The following is a 20,952-nucleotide window of genomic DNA, read 5'->3' as shown; positions in this document are numbered from 1 at the left end:
ACTGGGACCGATCGTTTACACAGCACTACGCGAGTTTTAGTCTAAAACTAGCGAGCTAGCTAGTGTAGGATAACATTTTAACCCATGAGCGAAGACCATATATGTGTGCTTTCTTTATTTTACTTATGTGCTCTTTTGGTTTGGTAGATTAGGTTATTCATAGAAATGTACAGTACTAGTGGACAGAAACTGAGATGATGATATGTGGCTAACATCTGTGGCAAGTTAAACTCATTACCATGAACCTGTTGGTTTATTCATCAATATGTTAAATTAAATATTTGGGCAACAAGTTATCAAAAAGATTTTGTTTATTAAACATATTTATTACACGGCTCTTCAGATTGCTGCAGAAAGTTCCATGCACATGAATGGGCCTTCCCAACGTTCGGGCCTATGTTAAATCTATTTATCACCCGGAGAGAATAAATACTCTTTTCTGATTGGCTGGCGGGTGGCCTTTAATTCTGAATAACAGGACACCGTTCCATATCAATGCTTATGAATGGTAACTATAACAACCATAGTAGGACGACGGTTGCAGCGCTCTAGAATCTTTTGGTTGCAGGCTTCCCAACAATGGAATCAACTGTAAACAAGCTAACTGTCCATGCTAAAGTTGTACAACAAGCTGAACTAGTGAGCTTCTTTTTAAACAGAACCGCGTGTTTATTTACAGTGGCAACCGGGTGATAAGCGGGATAACGGTTATCCGCTGCGCGTCGGGGAGTTTTTGCCCCTCGCCCTCGTCCATTAATTCCGTATAACAGGACACCTCGGCGGCCGTTATCCCTTACATAAATCACCGGCAAAGTATATAATCACCGCTGTCAATGGCAACGGGTTGATTAACGTCTTTCATATCCCTCCGCAAGAATTCCGTTCGCTTATTGCAATGGAATTTCATTGAAAGGGAAAGTAAGCTAGTGACGTTGCCAGGCAACACCTGAAACTGTCAAGTTCTATCTGTGTGGCGAACTATTTATTTTGTCAGCGGAAGACACGAAACGGTAGCAAAATCCGTTCCGCTGCGCGTCGGGGTTCTGTTCTCCCTGTCGGGACTACTTTCTGATAATTACCGGCGGACAATACATTATCCCTTACTTAGGTTTGGTGTAGCCTAAACTGTATCTTGCACCGTTGTATCTATGCACGTGCATGAACGTCCTGGCAACTAGGCAGTGTAGTTCTAACCAACGAAAATCAGGCATACGCATTTCAGATTCACAAACTTTCAAGGATTTCAAGGACCCGTGGGAACCGTGGATTGACATACCACAAATGGAGATGTACGCTTTGACAAGCTTAAAGGCTTAAGTGTGCCTTTTTCCTGTATCTTGAGACTGTGCTTGTTAGTGACATGGCGTAGGTCTCTGGTACCGTGAATATAGCTCTCTGAGATTTCTTACTGACTACTGACCCTGCCTGAAGACCTTTTGAGTGAATCCAGACTTTTTGACGACACTAGCTAAAGTGCATGCAAAACCTTGCAAACCCCACCCAGAGCAATGCTAGCAGCTTGCTAACATGCTAACTGGTGTCTTTTGGCGGTATAGTCAGCAATGTCATGCTGTGGAGGTTTTTCTATTATTTGTGTGTTCTTCCCTGGAAAAAAGAACTACATAGGACCCTTCCTGAATGGCCGGTGTTGTGTGTTTATCTGTCCTTTATATGAACATACCATCAAGATGAATTTGAAGATGCCAAAACTAGTTGCATGATAAAAGCATACCTCAAAATGTGGCAAATTGTTACAAAGGGCCAATTCCAATGTGAGCCCTGAGGACTAAGGACTAAAGACTCACAGACTTAATTGACCTCAGGTGCTAAGTGAGAGAGTGTGTGAGGCCACATGGGCTCAGATTAGCCTGGCTAGCGCCACCACTTCTCAATGAGACGTGGTCTGGGAACCAAACGTTCATTTTCTCGTATTTGAAAAAAAATGCCCAGATCCGTTTATTGGGTGCCACGGATGTCTATCAAATGCGTCTGTGCATAGCTCATCATCGTCTTGCTTTCCCCCTTGTTCTGTGATTGGTCTCCTATCTCAGGCGAAAATTTGCTCCATGGTCTCCAGGCTGCCTTAGCAGCGTGAATCAAATCGCGCACAAGGCAGCATGGGAACACCCAGGCTAGGCTCAGATAGGAATAAATGGGATTGGGACAGCACTTCATGAGATCACGTTACCTTGGTGACGTTTCATAACAAAGATGTTCCTGATACTGGGAATTTTCATTTTAAGTTTGTTACTTTTCACATGGCCAAGGCACAGGAGATGCCTGCCTGATTCCACATTCTTTTAAACTCTTTTTTTACAAGCTGGTTGTGTGTCGTGCAGTTGTTTACCTTTGTAATTTTTGGATTTCCCTATGGTCTGCAGTAAATGTCACAATGCTTTGAACTGTGGGTAATTCCCTTTGGTGAAGTCTGCACTGATGCAGACTCACGGAAAGGGCTCGGTTAGTGTGTACTCAAACCCTTACGCCCTTAGAAATGCGACATTGGGACAGCCCTATGAATTTCGCGAGAACACGCAGCAAAGTCTGTGAGTCCGGACTTTGGGATTGGGCCATAGTGACACAGACTAGGGCTGGTTAGGTCAAGATAACTATTTTTGCTCAACAAAATATTAATTTGTCCCAGGAAAACATCGCAATAAACAATTTTATTGCCATTTCAGACCATTTTATAATACAAGTACAAGGTCTCTCTCCAATTGTCTCAGACAAACTTCAGTTAGTTGTATTGACAGGCTTACTTGCTCTAGTGGAGGAGAAAAAGAGATCGACTGATCTATACCTACCGAGGTCTAGTGTCTTTAGGTGGAGGAAGCGCAGCAGACGGAAATGGAGGAGGAGCAGGAGAAGGTGGTGGAGCCAGACCTATGAGAGAGAGAGAGAGAGGGAGGCAGTGAGAGAGTGACAAAGAACGACGTTCAACGTTACTCACGGTAGCATGGTTTGTTTATTAGCCTGGTTAGCATTGACACTTAACACTTACTGCCAGCTCTTCATGTGAGTAGGAGCACAACACAAGTTATCCTGACATAAAGGTAATCACCACGCGGTTTGCAACGCGCTCCGTTATTACAAAAATATGTAAAACCAGTCAAGCAAATTGCCGTTTTGATCAGTTAGACATGAAGCGCCCAAACTGGTCATATCACATGCAACTGTAGTTTGTAATCATCATGTTACAAAAAAAACTCAAAACAATTCAACCGATCCTAAAAATATGACCACTGGAAAATGACCACTAGAAGCAATAGAGGTGACCCCAGTGCATATCATATGGAAGGTATTCAATTAAGTTCCCAATGTGCACCGAGATATATTTCTTCTAAAAAAGAAAATTCCATCCACGCCGCTAAACTCAGCAACCAGTAGGTGGCGATGAGATTACTTTCCCTCCCTAAATGTGCAAAATACAGTAGTAAACAGAGCAACACTGTAACACCATACATCTTTCGAAAGAGAGACACCGACAGACAGACAGAGAGAGAGAGAAAGACATAGTGAGAAACAGGGAGAGAGAGAGAGATAGAGAGAGAAAGAGAGAGAGAGGAGGCAGAGTCAGAGACAGACAGTGATAAAGAGCAGGAAGAGTAGAACGAGAGGAGCAAACGAGTAAAACAAAGCGAGAAAGAGAGGTATAGAGAAGGAGGGTGAGAGCGTGAGAGAAAGAGAGAGAGAATTCTCCAGAGAGAGAGAGAGAATTTCTCCATCCTCCATAATAATTCTTCTTCCTTCATCAGGTTTGTGCAAGCATGAAAGCACTCTACATGCTTTGATACGGTGCCAATGAAGCGCATGAGCAGCAGAGGTGAGAGACAAAGCAGGGAAGGACAAGGAGGGAGATGGAGCGAGAAGCAGTCAAGAGGAACACACACACACACACACACACACACACATTACATTCCTACTGACATGTCTCCTATTGAAGCATGCACATCACTCAAGTACGGATAGTTAATCACCCCATGAGTAATGTGTGCACACTTTGATAGCACCTTACTGTGTCAAAAAGTTAAAACACACACACACACACACACACACACACACACACATACACACACACACGGGAGCTCTCCTCTCCTCTCTTCACATACCATTCACTTGTGGCTTTTCCTCATCCTTCTTGGACTGAGCTGCACAACACAAAAACGCAACAGGGGAGAGAAATCAATACACCATCAGAAAGAGAGAGAGAAATGTGTGTGCGAGTGTGTGTATATGTGTGATGAAAGAGAGAGAGAGAAAGAGTGTGTGTGTGTCCCACAGTGTGAATGAGTGTGTGATGAGAGTGTGTGAGTGAGGAGGGTGTGTATGTATGTTTCCCATGGAGTGGATGATCATGTGTGTGTGAGTGTGTGTGTGTGCATGTGTGTGTGTCCCACAGTGTGGATGAGTTTGTGATGAGAGTGTGTATGTGTGTTTCCCATGTGTATGTGTGTGTGTCCCATGGGGTCAAGAGCAACACACATGCTGCGGAGCTCACCTTTGATTACGGCGCTGACCTTCGTGGCCATTCTGCCTACCAGACACTCCTTCAGCATCGACTCATAGTTCACCCAGCGGTGCACCTGGGAGATGGAGAGACAGAGAGAGGCAGAAACAGAGAGAGAGAGGGAGAAAGATAGAGAGATTAGGCAGTGGGAGATGAAAAGAAATTGGGGGAGGTGGTGTGAACAACAGAGGGAGAGAGGTGAGATGGTACAGTACTGGGGGGAGGGGGGTAACATAGTGTGATGCTTTGACCAAACAATTGGATATTTGAAAGAAAATGGCATTAGTTTGTGTGTTTTCTCTCTCCCTCGTTAATGTGGAGTGGGTGTGTTAGTATTCCTGTGCCGACTGGAGTGGGAGAGAGAGAGAGAGAGAGAGAGAGAGAGAGAGAGAGAGAGACAGAGAGAGAGTGTTTGTGTGTGTGTGTGTGTGAGAGAGTGAGTGAGTGAGTGAGTGAGTGAGTGGCTACACAAACAACATTCCCGTGACTATAAATTGTTCTCTGGGAAAATCAGGAACCTTGTGGAGAAGTAGATTGCGAATGTGAACCACGACAAATAGGAAAGCCTGTGAAGAGGACAAATCGCCACCACATATGCCTGCATGGTGGAAATATACCAGCATCCTCTACAAACACAGTACACACAATAAGAAAAGATGAAGGCAGAGCTTTGCCATGTTGCGTCATCCATGATTTAGTAATTCAATACTAGATTACATTTAGATTACATACTAGTTTACATTTTTACTACAATATTAATTTGAGGGGAAAGTTTATATATTCTGAAATTCTATTTCAGAGTCTAATTAAATATAGTGAAGAATTTCATGATAATCGGGAGGATTTTTGTTTTGGACAATGATTGTGTTTGCCCTCTAGACTACATTCTGAGATGTTACTGTTTTTATACTGTAATATCATTACCACAAAAAACACCAAGCAAACAAATTAAAGTAATACATTAAAGAAAATGTTTTCAAAAGCACATGTGATAAACATAAAAATTTGAAACCTTTTCGTGGTGGCACCTTATTGGAGACATCAAGTGTGCTGCGAATAAAATCCTTGCCTTGTGTCCTTTAGTACTGAACAATAGAGTTAAATATGCTTAATTGACCGAGAGGTTCTGAGGGAATGATTTGATAGTGCTTCTTCATCCCTTAATTAAAAACCTTGTGTAAGCCTTGAATCAAAGAATGAGGAAGAAATAGCCTTGGAGAGAGAGAGAGAGAGGGAGAGGGAGAGAGACGGGGCCAAATGAGGTCGAAGGAGACACAATGCAGAAAAAAAAATGTACACTAAATGCACGCATGAAGCTCTTGTGCACAGAAAAAGAAAATAATAATAACTGCCAATCAAACTAGAGAGAAAAGATGAGAACTGGTGACCTTCAGGCAAGGAGTTTACACAACTGATTTTCCCACCCTCATCCTCTTCTCCCTCTCATACGAGTCCCATGATCCTCTTGGACCTCGTGCACAGGACAAACCATCAGAATCTAAATTGATTCATATATTTCTATTTCATGTAATTGGTGTATATACGTTGGGGAAACATATGACAAGCTGCATGTCCCCTTTGCACTCACAGATCAAAAAATGCATTGACCATGGCAACAACCAAGTCCTCCCAGAGTTGTGCCTATTATCATTACTTTTGGTTACAACTAGATGTACCGCAGAGCGGTACAAAATATGACCGCCGCCCAGTCCAGCACATTTTTTCCACAAAAATAAATCACGCTGAAAGGCCTATATGATTCTAACTGTCTCACTAAATTGCATTAGCCACACTCAATTCTCACTGGTATCTGCTAGACAACAAGTACCAAAACATGATTAGTTCATAGATTTCACATGTAAAATTCATTTTATACAACCCCACCCCCATCTTGCCTGTTCATAATTCTGAGAAATTCTTGAATTGTGTGCATGTGTGCGTGTACACGTTTATGTTTATGTGTGTGTGTGTGTGTGTGTGCGTGCTTGTGTGTTTGCCTGCGTATGTGTGTTTGTGCATGTGCATGCATGCGTACATATGTCTACTGTATGAGTATGTGTCATACGTATGATTACTGTGAATGTATGTGTGTGCGTGTGTATCTGTTTATGCACATGTGTGCACATGGAATGGGTTAACATGACCCCTGGAGGCAAACATACAGAAAAAATTGGTCATCCTAGGCCCTACGGTTCTCAAGATATTCACAGAAAACTGTGTCTGCCCTACCCTCCTTTCGGGGGGTCCAGTACAGCGGGGGGGCTACAGATCAAAACGAAAAACGATGGTTCCATGCTATCCATGTGGGGTTACATGCCCACCAAGTTTCGTGTACCCCGGTCTTTCAGTGTCCCGGGAATCCTTGTTGGTGTACGGTCACTAAATGTACACATAAATTATTTTATTGTAAGGCCCCCCATGAACGAAAGTTCACAAAACTTGGCATGCATTCGGAGGGTGTCATAATGATCCTACACTTTCAATTTCGTGCAGTTTTGACCATGTCAGCCAGAGATATTGTGATGACCTAATTTTTTGCTTTTTAATTTTTAACTAGGTGGCGCTATACATGAAATAAGTGGTAATGGGATGGGTTGACATGCCCCCTTAAGACCAACATACAAAAAAAAGGTGGACCTCCTAGACCCTACGGTTCTCGAGATATTCACAGAAAACTGTCTCCGGCCACCTACAGGCCAGTTGGTGTATAGTAACATAAATTAATTTATTGTGTGGCCCCCCATAAACGGAATTCCACGAAACTTGGCGTGCATTCAGAGGGTGTCATAATGATCCTACACTTCCAATTTCGTGCAGTTTTGACTATGTTAGGTCACAGATACCTGCGATTACAACACCTCATTTTTACTTTTTTGTGTTTAACTAGGTGGCGCTATACATGAAATGAGTGGTTATGGAATGGGTTGACATGGCCCCTTGAGATCAACATACAAAAAAAAATAGTCCTCCTAAACCTTACGGTTCTCGAGATATTCACAGAAAAATGTGTCTGCCCTACCCTCCTTTCGGGGGGTGCAGTCCAGCGGGGGGGGCTACAGATCAAAACGAAAAACGATGGTTCCATGCTATACATATGGGGTTACATGCCCACCAAGTTTCGTCTACCCCGGTCTTTCAGTGTCCCGGGACTCATTGACGGAAATTTGGACATGTGAAAAAGAAAAAAAAGAAAAAAAAAAATTAATAAATCTGACTAAACCTATATGACCGCCGCTTCGCTGCGCGGCAGTCATAATAACTTTGTGCACAGTGGAAATGGTGCTGGTTCAACAACGCCGAATTTCATCGGCATCTCAAAACGCACCCAGATAGGTCAGTCACTTGCTAATGTGAAAGAGACTTTAAAGGAATTATCCGGAGTAAAATGCACTTTAGATCGATTTCCGGATGATTGGGGGTACATACGTTGAGTTGACATCAAAATTATGTCATTCGGATGTGTTTTGAGAAAGTTCGATTGTACCGTTTTCAGTCACAACTCGTAGCCTGGAAGTGAGCGGGGCATTTCAATTGCGCCGCTACAAAACGCTATTTTTATACCTCTTCTACAGTTCCAAACAACATAACACTTACGTGGTAGTGAGTAGAGGGTCCCTAAAGCCAAACCGAAGTATCCCGAGGTCTTTATGTGGTCGAATAGAGCAGTGTTTCCCAAAGACTGGGTCGCGACCCACAGCTGGGTCGCAGGAGATTTTATTTGGGTCGCCAGCACAATTTATGTTGTCTAATAAATTAAATATTGGTGGTTGCATGCATGTTGCATGTTAGATCTGAAGTGAAATGGGTCGCGATGGTCTGTCATTTTTAAAAAGTGGGTCCCCAGAAAAAAAGTTTGGGAAACACTGGAATAGAGAGTCCAGAATGAATTTCATCAAGCCAGTACCTTTCCGGAAATGTTGCCATCTTTGCCGCCACCTTGAGGGGAAAGTCCGTAGGAGTCTTATTGCTGTGTAACACGCTCCATTCCATACAACTTCATTTCAATTTCGAAAGAAATACTGGACTATGTTTTTTTTTTTTTTAAACGGCGACGAAATTGTGAATTTCCAGAGCGTGTTACAACACACTCAGCAATAAGACTCCTACGGACTTTCCCCTCAAGGTGGCGGCAAAGATGGCAACATTTCCGGAAAGGTACTGGCTTGATGAAATTCATTCTGGACTCTCTATTCGACCACATAAAGACCTCGGGATACTTCGGTTTGGCTTTAGGGACCCTCTACTCACTACCACGTAAGTGTTATGTTGTTTGGAACTGTAGAAGAGGTACAAAAATAGCGTTTTGTAGCGGCGCAATTGAAATGCCCCGCTCACTTCCAGGCTACGAGTTGTGACTGAAAACGGTACAATCGAACTTTCTCAAAACACATCCGAATGACATAATTTTGATGTCCACTCAACGTATGTACCCCCAATCATCCGGAAATCGATCTTTTACTCCGGATAATTCCTTTAAACTATCATTTATCGTCACAGATAACAAGCTAACCATCGCAAAGTGCTGCGCTAATGCTGAGAACAGGCAGATTGCATCGTTACAGTTGGCCATATGATGTGACAGACTTAGGTTAATAGTTGAGCATGGTTGAGGGCTAGAGGGATGTGTTAAGTAGCAGAAGATTAGACTATACAATGTCCTAAGTTGGAGACCAAATGTAAGTTCTGGATGTAAAAAAATAAGCTAGCTCCATTAAAATATACGTGATATTTTCCTGTCACAAGTTCACATCTTGGCTCTTGGCTGCCCACATGTTATTTATTTCAGAAAAAAAAAAACATGACAGAAACATTGCAGTCTTAGTTTAGAACACTACCAGAGCACACATTAGTTTTATCATGCATATTTTATAAGTGAGCAAAGCAAGAAAAATAAACAATATATATATATATATTGAAACAGAGTTCTTAATTTGTGTTTCTTCAGATTGCATTGCAGTAGACCCTATAAAGTTATCCTACAACTGATTTTGATACTGTACTGTATGGATGACATGCTTTGAATTCATAAGATGTAACAATACAGTATTAGAGACAGATCAGATGGCCAGAGACTTGAGACTTGACTTGAGCTTGCCCCTCAAACACTTGAGACTCATCTTGGACTTCCAAAAAATGACTTGTAAACATCTCTAATGACAAGGACAGGACTTTCGATTAGTGGCGGAGGAGAATGGGATGTGCTCACTAAGAAGGGCTCACCATGGAGCCAAGGGGCCGAGTGACAGGAAACTTATTGACGCGTTATTTCATTAGTAACCCGATCAATTAATCTCCACCCACTCACGTGCACACAGACATGTTACAATGTTACCTGTGGACACCTCAATAACTGCTAATACGGTGCATATAATAAAAACACTGCATACTTAATTACCAACCCAATTGATGAATCTCTCCACTCACTCACACACTCACTCACGCACACACACACAGATATGGACACCTCAACAACTGACAATGCGGTGTATAATAAGGACAACGCATACTACGCATGGTAACCTGATCGATGAATCTCTCCACTCACTCAAACACGCGTGCATACATGCTACAATGTGGGCTGCGGACACCTCAACAACTGCTAATACAGTGCATATTATAGAGTGACTTGATTAGCAACACGATCGCTGAAGATCTCCTCTCACTCATTGGTATGCAACAGCTCTGCTCATGGACACCTCAACAACGGCTTATGCAGTCGATATGATAAGAAAATGTTCAATTATATTTGAAATGAATGACATCTAGGATCTGGCTCCCAGAGGTGTTGTGTGCTTGGTGGGAAGTGTTGGGAGCTGACCTGGTCAAAGAGATCGGTGCCATCGATACCCGCCGCCCGCATCAGCTCATCCTCACCCCCAGGATGGAAGTCCATGTATGCTGTGACATTATACACCATACCTGTGAGACATACACACACAGGACACACACACATTAAGTTTCACAGACAGTAATAAAATATTTCACTCAATTGACAAGCAGACACATAAGACTGAAATTAAGCGCCCTAAACTAAAATATCCTCCTTTATCTGCTTTACTTCAAATTGTATTTACAGTAAGTAAGTAGGCGGAGAACCACTGAGCCACAAAGGCACTGAACCAAAAATGGCAGATGAGAAATAAAAGACTCTCATCTAGCTACATTTGTAAGTCCTCTGGGAAGATAACAAGCATAAAGTCCCAAAGCATAAAGATGCACAGAGACCCCAATCGTCCAAATAGACAAAAGGTTACACTACTATACTTTATAACAACAAAGAGTGGACAGTGCAGTCAGTCTACCCTGACAATTTAGTCACTCTCAATGTGACAGAAGTCGAGGCAGAAGTGACGCAGTTTGTCCTGCTTATCTATAAGATCTATTATTAGCATCGCCACTATTCTGCTAAGCACACGACTCTCAAGCAAGCCACTTGATTTTGCTCGTAATGGTTTTTGGGCGGGGGAGGGGGTTAATGGGGGTTATTTTTATGGTGTCAAAAAGCAGCAGAAAAAAATCAGAGTGAAGAAAAAAGGAGACATTAAACAAGGGTGATTGGTTTGGTTTCCAGGGTGCAGGATGCTCATAGCTCAAGGATGTGACACTAGTGCCCTCTGCTGGGAGACAAGTGTCACGTTCTACCACCTGTTAGTAATGCTAGCAACATGGCTGAGGTTTGTACACAACACAATACATGTAGACAGAAGGGTTCTTAGAGTAGAGAGTAGGTTCTCAGAATTTCATTCAGCACAGAGGTGTTGGTGACACCAGAGAAAAACATAAATCAGTGCTCAATATTAACCCTTAGAACCCTAAGCTGTTTTTAGGGCATTTTCACTACCTTTATTCATAAGGATTTATTCTGGTCATTGTAAGTGCCACACACATATATTATATATTGTTTTTTTCAGGGGAGTTTAGGCTATTCAGATCTGCCATCATTTCATGTATTAATACTAGCATTGATTTTATTTTGATTTTTAAAGAATTAAAATATAAAAAGTGTATTATAAAAATTATTATATTTCGACATGTATCTCACCACTGCAAGACTGTCCTGAATCGGCCAATATAATTGCCATGTTGGAGGGATACTCTGGGGCTGAGCAATTTACAGAAATATTTGCTGTGTGATTTACGGAAATAAATGCCATTTTTTATTTAGTGATGAAAAATGACCTTTCTGCGCTCCATATCTGTGACACGAACTGATCTGACCTGACTTGACCCGAGGTTGCGTGTTAGCCTGCGTGCCTGTGTGTATGCAGTCATAATAATTCTCAACTCTTTACTGCATTGCCATGAACAAAGTAAAGGCAAAAAAGGTGTTTATTTGTTGAACAAATTGGGATGCAATGTGAGCCTTGAATTGTATGCCATGCAGGAATTTGCTAGGATCTCAAAACCGGAATATGAACATGCTTTGCCATAGAGAAACACATGATAGCATTGGATTATAAACATGCTTTGCCACAAGAACAGACAAAAACGTGGGGTAAGTCCAGCTATATGAAGTTATTATTTTGCTGTCACTTCGTCTGTTTTATAACCCAGAAGGATGTACTTGGTATCAAATGATAGCTCTGAGTCTCCTCTTTCATCTGACATGCGTGGCATATCTATGCGATCACGGGTCCGCGAGTAATTCAAACGAGAGTAATGAGTGTGCAGCGTTGGTTTGTGTACATGACGTTATTATTTTGCAGTCACTTCGTCTGATTTTATAAGCCAGAAGGATCGATAAACATGGTACCAATGGATAGCCCTGTGCCCCCTCTTTCATCTGATATGCTTGCCATATCGATGCGATCACGGGTTCGCGAGTAATTTAAACTAGAGTAATGTGTGTGCAGGTGAATGCAGAGAAGTATAGACTGTAAATATGATGCAACTTGATTTAATTTCATGATTTTTTTTAATTTTCATACTTGATCGTACAGACAAGTGTGTAGTCTCGTTGGAAAGCCCCACTTCTGCTCTGTCGTGCAATAAAGGTTTCATCTCGCTGCGATGAACCGTTCCGGAGCAATGTAACAGAGAAGAAAGGGTGTGTTTTTTGACGCACTTTGCGTCAATCGGGTTCTAAGGGTTAAGGAAATGATGGACACATGGACTGCATTTTTCCCCACTCCTCTGAGTATAAGCGCTTTACAATGTGATGCTTCACATTCACCCATTTACACATACACGATGGTGGAGGCTGCCTGGCAAGGCGCCAACCTGCACATCGAGGATACTTTTGGAGGTGACATTTCGACAGAGCCAAAAGGAATTGGGCTTGAACAGGCAACCTTCCGGTGACTGGTTCCTTATGTTCTGATTGGATGATCACTACAAGTTAAATCAGCAGAGGCAGGCAACATCAAATACAAATAAAAAACTGAAGAGAAAAAAATGGGAGAGCGCTGCAGTGGGTCACGAATAAATTAAATGCTTCAGGTGCTCTTCAAGGGAAATGGGCAGATAGGATTGAAAAGAATGAAGGTAGATCCCGAGGCACTCTGCTGATAAAAAGTCCTTTATTGAGCGGCCTATGATAACCTAATTAAATGCTCGACAGGCCGGATTAAAGTGCGTGGCGGGCCGGAGTTGGCCCGCGGGCCATAGTTTGGACACCCCTGGTCTAAGTGATGGTCCAGGCTGCACCAGGCTGTTTTCGTTGCCGCTTTTGGAGCCTGGGCTGTCTACAGAAACTTATAAAGTTATAAAGAAACTAATCAACAAATTAGCTTTTTGCTGCCCTTCAACCATGAAACACCAAATAAGACTGTTCATTTGTAAACAGGCTTTTAGTCTCTTTAGCATGTGATGTCTAAATCCCCTCATTATGCCTAAATAAATACATGGCCAACCCTCATAATATTCCCTTCAAACCCCATGTAAATTAAGGGGCTTTACAGTACGGCCTAGTTTCAGTGAGCTACCATTTCCCTGCATTACTGGCCACTAGAATTCTTTGAAGGTGGAAAAACACTAAATAGGTGTCGCAGTGTTCATTGTCTGGTGTGACATCCACCTCTAATGGATATGCATTACTGCTGGCAGGGGACCTGGAGGCTTCTGACAGGTGTCCTGTTCATCATGGTCCCTCTAACCCTCCGGAAAATAAGAGCCGGGAACAAACAGTGCCTGTCTGCCTATGGACGCATAATCTTATTTTTACCTGATTAATTCAATTAGGTGGCAAATGGGTGCAGTGTACCCAGAGAACACGTACTGCCACAGGACTGCTAATGAATGGGCCTCCACAGTAGCAGTGAAGAGGAGATTAAAACCTGCTGCTGGGTGGAGTAAAGAGGAGAAAATGGAGTAAAACAGACGAGAGGTGGGGGGTTGATAAATGAGTGAGTGAGTGAGTAATAGGTCAATCCCACTCATACTGGAAGTCATTTTATTTACTGTTTTTGTCTTACTGTTATGGTGTCATGTCAGGGAAAACTGGGAACAGAAGTGAAATGGTCAAAGTTGAATCATTAATTGATCCCTTTGCAATTAACAATGATCTTCTGAAAAGGCTCATGAGGGCATTGCAACCATTAGAGTAATTTGTTTATGAGGGACGAAGGGCAGAGGGGACTTCATCTTCATTCACTACAGAGCAAGCCCTTGGCCCATTGATATCCCTTTATGTCAGAACTGTGGCCTATATATCTATGGGAAGTTATTTAAAATCATCCGTAAGTGGTTGTGATCACTTTAAACCCAAAACTGTTTTTTTTGCCAAGCTGATGTGGAGAAATTAATCTTTGCTTCAGACTGTGCAGTTAATGGCGTTTCCTGGTTGCTACAGTGCCTAGGTCCTATGCTAGCTAATTAGACCACTTTTTAAACGGAACTTTTACAACGGTTTAAATGTCAGAGTTCCATCTTGAGCTAAAGGATAGCAATCCTAATGTCTGATAACAGTGTTCCAAATATTCTGTAGGGCTGCCAGAAAGTAGTGATGGGCAAATTAAGCTTTGGTGAACCACTAAACCACAGCAGTGTGAAGCTAGCAACACCAATGAAAAAATCCAATATGGCTGCCACATGTAGATTTTTCAACATAAAAGTCTTTACCCAAACCAGTATATGTAACCAAAAATATTTGTTTGCTAAGGACTTTTATGTTGAAAAATGTATGTGTGGCGGCCATCTTTTTGCTTTTCAGCTAGTGTCGCTAGGTTCACACTCCTGTGGTTCAGTGGTTCACCAAAGCTTCATTTGCCCATCACTACCAGAAAGTTTAACGCCATCGGTGTGTCCTTGTGCCAGTCAAGCTATTCTCTGCCTATTACCTACCCATCAACCCTTTTTATCAACCAAGATTTCTCTTAATAGATAGATAATAAATGCTATTAAGATTTGGGAGCTTACATGGGAGCTTTCTTGTTAGCAATTTTGAGTCAACTGGTAGATACGTCTGTCCATTTTCTTGGACAGTCTGTGCCCAGACATGTAGATTTGTTGTGCGTGGCCCCCGAAGTCAAGTAACCATGCTGTCTGCCAACATATATGACCCCTGAGCTCAGATCTGCACTGAGGCACTTCATTTCATTCCAACATCTCATGTGTTTCATTTTTATTCCAACATTTCAAGACTTGTTAGCACCAGCAATCTTCATGGAACCTTACTGTTGAATATGCTTTCTTATTATACGGCTCTTCACAATGCTAGTAGAACGCTCCATTGACTTGAATGGGATTTCCCAACGTTCTACGGTAAAATAAATTCATGTAATTACCGCTGGGTCATTCCAAGTGAAAACAGCCAAAATCAGGGTATCATGTACATGGTACCTCTCAGATTTTGCTGAAAAGTGGTGAAAATATGCCTTATGTTACCAAACGAGGGAATCTGACATTTCAGGTCAATATCTCAAACTGTTTGCCCAACAGTGTGTCAACAATATCCTCACATGGCCATCGGACCAAAAACAGATCCCCTGTTGGGTGCCATTCCAACATATCATTTGTTGTGTCAGTGTGCCAGACATCTATGGACGCAGTGCTCGCCAATTCAAACTTGACCAAAAGGACCATGACAAAATTATGCCACTGCTTCCACAATTTCTTGGATAATAGTTAAAGACACTTTTCAATTAAATGTTTAATTCAATTTTATTTGGAGAGTGACAGCGGCAAGGAAAACTCTTACACTATGTAACATTCTTGTTATTTAGTTCTTCCACTATGTAACATTCTTGTTATTTAGTTCTTTAAAAGTTTGATGGCGGGTCTCTTTCATGGGGGATAAGGGGTTAATCCGTGACAGTCTCAGTATTTAATTGTTTGCCATCACTGAGCATAATACTAAGTTATTTCCACTATTTTCATGCTTTATCTTCACTAAATTCTCCCTGATGTACATTCCAGACTTCTGGAAACAATGTCCAAAATGGTGCATTATGAAGAATAAATTTCATATTATGGAGCTTCATAGTCAAAAATGTTATTTCATTAAAAGAAAGAACAAATATGTATCTTTATCTGGTATAAATCCCATTAGGATCATCAAGTGCCCACATGGTCATTTGGGGGTCCAAATATGGGGTTCCAAAAGAACCCTCTCTGCCGGAGAGGGTTTTTGGACCCCCATAAAACCCCCGCCAGTGGTACCATACCCTTCAAATTCATTTTGGCAAGAGCAAGGTTCCCACATAACAAATAATCATGTTTAGAATAAATATGATCATTAATTGTGGTGCTAAGGCCACCCAAAAAGTGAAAAATCACACATGCCATCAACATTTTTTAGGACTGGTGACCCACCTCTCACCCAAACAGTAAGGAATGTTGATGTTGATGCTGCCTCCAGAATTGTGTAGTACAGGCTACAATGAACTACCACACCAGTTTCCAGCCTTCTACCACTATTAGAACAGACGTTATGGGCTTCCAAAAATGGCAAAAATTCCAATGTGTCAATTACGGCCATGGCACCCGAAATTCAAATGGACGCCACGGGCAAACCGTTTGAGATATTGACCTGAAACTTCAGATTCCCTCGTTTGGTAACATAAGGCATATTTTCACTGCTTTTCAGCAAAATCTGAGAGGTGTCATGTACATGGGTGGCTGAGTTGGCGTGGAATGACCCCGCTGCAAACATATAATTACCGCTGTCAATGGCAACGGGTTTTGTGCTGCTGATCATATCACTCCGCAAGTATTCCGGTCACTTCTTGCATTGGAACTTCATTAAAAAGTGAAAGCAGACGGTTGATCAGCTGTGTTCTAAAGAATGTTTGATTCAAGTTCAGTGTGTGTTGCGAACTATTTGTTTCTCAGCAAAAGCCACGACGAAACGGTAACAAATAAGTGGAAAGAGACATATCGTGGAGTTTATTTTTTAGTTTTGGCAAGTAGCCGTATAATAAGCGGGATAATGTATAGAACGCCGGTCATTATGGGAAAATAAGTCCCTTTAGGGCGAAACAAGACCCCTCCGCTGGCGCGTCAGGGTCCGGTTCACCCTGTCGGGACTTATTTTCTCCATAATGACTGGCGTTCTATACATTATCCCTTACATACAGCACTCTGTGAACACCCTGCCCAACTTTAGTGGCTTACCCTCTTTGTGGAGGGTGTCAATGAGTGCCTTCTGGACAACTATCAGGTCTGCAGTCTTTCCCATGATTGTGGTTGTGTTTACTGAACCAGACTAAGAGTTTAAAGGCTCCAGAAACCTACATTTCTGTTTTATAACCTTTTTATTGTAATATTTTGAGATACTAATTTTTGGTTTTCATGACCTGTAAGCCAAAATCGTCAATATCACAACAATATATATAAATATTACACTTTATATCTAATGAATCTAGAATCACCAATATTACAACAATATATATAAATATTACACTTTATATCTAATGAATCTAGAATTTATGAAAGATCCACTTTTTGAACTAAATTAGGAGGGAAATGAACTTTTCCAGGATATTCTATTTTTTTTTAGACCCACCTGTACATAGAAAACATATATTAGTGTTGTCACGATACCAAAATTAATGTTTCGATACCGATACCAAGTCAAGAATTGCGATTTCGATACTTCTTCGATACTTTTTTAAAAATGTATTTGATTTGGGGGCCCCACCACCTTGACATCATCATCAGTAATATTGAATATAATGTAGTGTGATCATTCACACCAGTGGCCATCCCAGATTCTGCTTGACTCTCTCCACACAAACACACATGGAAAATGATGGCTTATGTCATATTTCATATATTCTGCATAATTACTAGTAAATATATTTAGCAATTTGAAAACTATTCTAAAACTATAACTATTTTTAAACTATTACACTTAGGCATATCTTTAATGTGGTGTGTAGGTCTAATTGAGTGCACATTGGTGATGTGTAGGTGTAATTGATACTTTTGTAGTATCGGTGCACCGTGCAACACTAAAACATATAATGAATATAGACACCCATTAAAGAAAGTGTTGGCTTCACTTTCTCCTTGGTAACTCCCTTTGTGTAAATTAGCTAATCGACTGTCTTTTTTGGGATTACAATGTGGCTTGTTAATTGAATTGCAGCGTCTGTCTGTCAGAGGGTTTCACAAGGATGTTCTTCCATGGCCGATTGGATTGATGGCTCCCGTTTTCGCTTTCCTGTCTCCAGGTAAGAGCCTGGCGCCAATGTAGGAACATCAGAACACCTTTTGCAAATTTTCATCTCTCTGTTCGATTTGAGGTGAGAGCCTGGCACCAATGTAGAAACCCTATTTAACATCAGAACACGTAACGCTTTCTACAGTTTGTGAGCGAGCGGACCGGTGAAGTTGATTGAACACAAGAGAGATCTCCAGAGCAAGCAGAGGAACAGTTAATGTGAGCCCATAGCGTGAAACTGAATGAAAGGGGGTTGTTGTTGCACATACATATTGATCTTAGCAAACATGCAAAGACATTTGTGGAGCACAGAATAGATTCCTGGTTTCTCAACTACAGTTTTTTTTGTGCTCGAGTCTCATTTTTCCTCAAAATATAATTTGTCTGCTTGCTCAAAACATTTATCTGCTCTCAAAACGTTCTACTGCCAGCTCATAAAAGAGGCACAAATGTAAATATCACTCCACTCGGCGGCCATATTGAAACGCATTTTGGGCGCTTACTGGGCATCTATTTCGAGCAGAACTGCACGTGAAGCAGAGCTTCACGACACCAACCTCGCTCCAGCTGCAAGATCACAACAAATGATTGGCACAATGTATTCATTCACATGTCAACTTTTGGTGGCTAAGGGGCGGAATATGTGTAGACGACTGCCGTGTTTGTGTTACGAACTAACCCCATACATTTCTACACTGTATGGGAGATTATTTGAGTGCTGTGTCTCCTCATTAGAAAGTCTCTGCCTTAAACATCCGCAATAGAAGTAATAGAATAGGCCTAGACGACAACTTAAACTTGTTAAAACAGAACTGATAACAAATGCGCCTTCTATTACAACCTGATTTAAATTCCATTTTTCCAGTACTCCAACTAGTGAGCACTGTTATGATGTTATATTGAACAGTGGCTCTCATATCAACCTATGACAGGATACAGAAGATCTGTAATATTATGTTTAGAACATTATGTCAGGAGGTGTGACACTGAAGTCTCTTGGTAAATCCTATGGTTCATGTTACCTCTGATGCATGTCCAGCAGTCATTCCTTTTGTTGTGTTTTCGTAACTCCTCCTCTGTGACGTCAATAAGACGGCCTCTTAGCCCTGTCATGTCACGGCCACTTTTGGTCAGTCTGATCCAATCCATCAGACTGTGGCCTGGCTTCAAGGCCACCTACACAAACACACACAATTACTTTTTTCAGAAAACCCTGTCAAATAGTTTTTCTAGCACAACATCTAAATGATAAGGCAATACATTATTCAGTGCATAGGCTTGGATACCTCTCATTTTGTGTTAACTATAAAAAACAATAAAACTACTTGGTCAAAGCACCAGACAATCTATTGGGTTGAAATGAAAGGCTAGAATGGATCGTATTCGTATTTTACAATCCATCTGGGCAAAACTATACGATTCCACATTCCCTCTCAAATCAAGGAAGATGTATACTGGGCTCCGTGGAGTCTGTAACGTTAGTCTTTGCTATCGAAAAGTAGCCTACTGTCTTTCTCCAGTGTGTCTACACTGAAAAAGGTCAGTGAAGCCACTAACCTACCCATTCAACGCTGTTTCACAACATAGCCTACGCCACCCTTCCTCAAGTGAGGAAACAGTGACTCATACACACTTACGTGAACATACATTAATTTCATATTAATTACACTTACGTTAACGTTACACTTACGTGAACATACATTAATTTCATATTCCTAAAGTAATTAATTCCTATTTCACATTCATATTCTTCCGACATGTAGGGCTGGTCCGATTTGCTAGAGAAAAGTGGCCTAATTTAATGTATAGTATATATATATTATAATGTATAGTTATAATAGCATAATGAACTTGTCGTGCCCATTTTTCAAGAACCTACCTTGTTCCGAGATTGTCCTGATGGCGCCACGCGTTGTTGGGAGCCAACAGCGGGGAAGGACTGAGACGGGACATTCAGCATCTCGACTCTTCTAAAACAACCCAAAGTTTGAAGAAATCCTGGTGGCGGAGATACGCTACCGTTAGTAAGATAGCAGACTGGTCTGTTCAGCTGTGTTTACCTACACCGTTTACGACATGTTATACGCGGAAGTATCATATCTGTGGTAACGATATTTGCCTGTTACGGAGTCAAACGAAGTCCGAACATTTCCTTTTTACGCCACCTTCTGTAAGGTTAACATTAGCAGTGCTACCCAAACTCACTAGGCTACTGGTTGGGAACTAACATTAGTTTGCTAACGTTAGCTACACTTGACAGGCTTAGTTAGCTATGTTTCTAGCAAGTTCACAAAACAAATAACCTACAACAACCGGTTGTAAGAACGCTCGTTTACTACATAGCAAAATTACAGTAGGCTATGCTGTCACCCGGCAAAGTAACATTAGTTAAGAGTGCCACAAAGTTGCCTTTGAACCCAAAGCTGTGGATTTCAACATGTTGTCGCTTAGTAAACGACGACATACTCATGCGTCGTTTTCGAGAGTACAAAATTTAAACTACAGTGACCTCTAGTGAAGGAAATACCACATTGAAAATACATTTTGTATCATTCTAATATGACGGCCACGCAACATATCCCTGGGAAAGTGCATGATGACTACAGCCTAGGCCTACTAGGCTATATGATGAAAAGGTTTATTCATTAGTCTTTTTTGTGAAACACTAGCAGCTGCTTTTGCATTGTATCCGATCGACCAACATTCCACGATTAGAGGGTATTTTCTGTCCCCTGATAATCTGATAATCAAAATATGTAGGTTTACACTGTCAAAAGTTTGGAGACACTTATAACTTTCCATTCCACTTCATTATAGACATAATACCAGCTGTCATCATTTG

The 20,952-nt window shown here is 41.5% G+C and overlaps 1 protein-coding gene across 4 annotated transcripts in view; it reads right to left on the bottom strand.

Moving 5' to 3' along the window:
- cyb5r4 (cytochrome b5 reductase 4) overlaps window positions 1-20,577 on the bottom strand; it is a 37,573-nt gene extending 16,996 nt beyond the window's left edge. For all 4 annotated transcript variants that reach the window (XM_076280579.1, XM_076280580.1, XM_076280582.1 and 1 more), the window contains exons 1-6: window positions 19,990-20,577; window positions 19,133-19,286; window positions 10,326-10,426; window positions 4,499-4,583; window positions 4,110-4,148; window positions 2,805-2,883 (exon numbers count right to left, since the gene is read on the bottom strand). In XM_076280579.1, coding sequence (XP_076136694.1) covers window positions 2,805-2,883; window positions 4,110-4,148; window positions 4,499-4,583; window positions 10,326-10,426; window positions 19,133-19,286; window positions 19,990-20,070 — 539 coding nt within the window. In that variant the 5' untranslated portion in view covers window positions 20,071-20,577. The remainder of the gene's footprint in view (window positions 1-2,804; window positions 2,884-4,109; window positions 4,149-4,498; window positions 4,584-10,325; window positions 10,427-19,132; window positions 19,287-19,989) is intronic.
- Between the last annotated feature and the right edge of the window lie 375 nt (window positions 20,578-20,952).

The sequence above is a fragment of the Alosa pseudoharengus genome, unplaced genomic scaffold (genome assembly GCF_046254945.1).
Source record: "Alosa pseudoharengus isolate Yale_2024_CS ecotype anadromous, Long Island Sound unplaced genomic scaffold, YU_APseudo_1.1 YU_APseudo_1.1_scf_12, whole genome shotgun sequence".
Lineage (NCBI taxonomy): Eukaryota > Metazoa > Chordata > Actinopteri > Clupeiformes > Clupeidae > Alosa > Alosa pseudoharengus.
The sequence above is the reverse complement of the archived record's forward strand: the minus strand, read 5'-3'. Positions and strand labels throughout refer to the sequence as shown.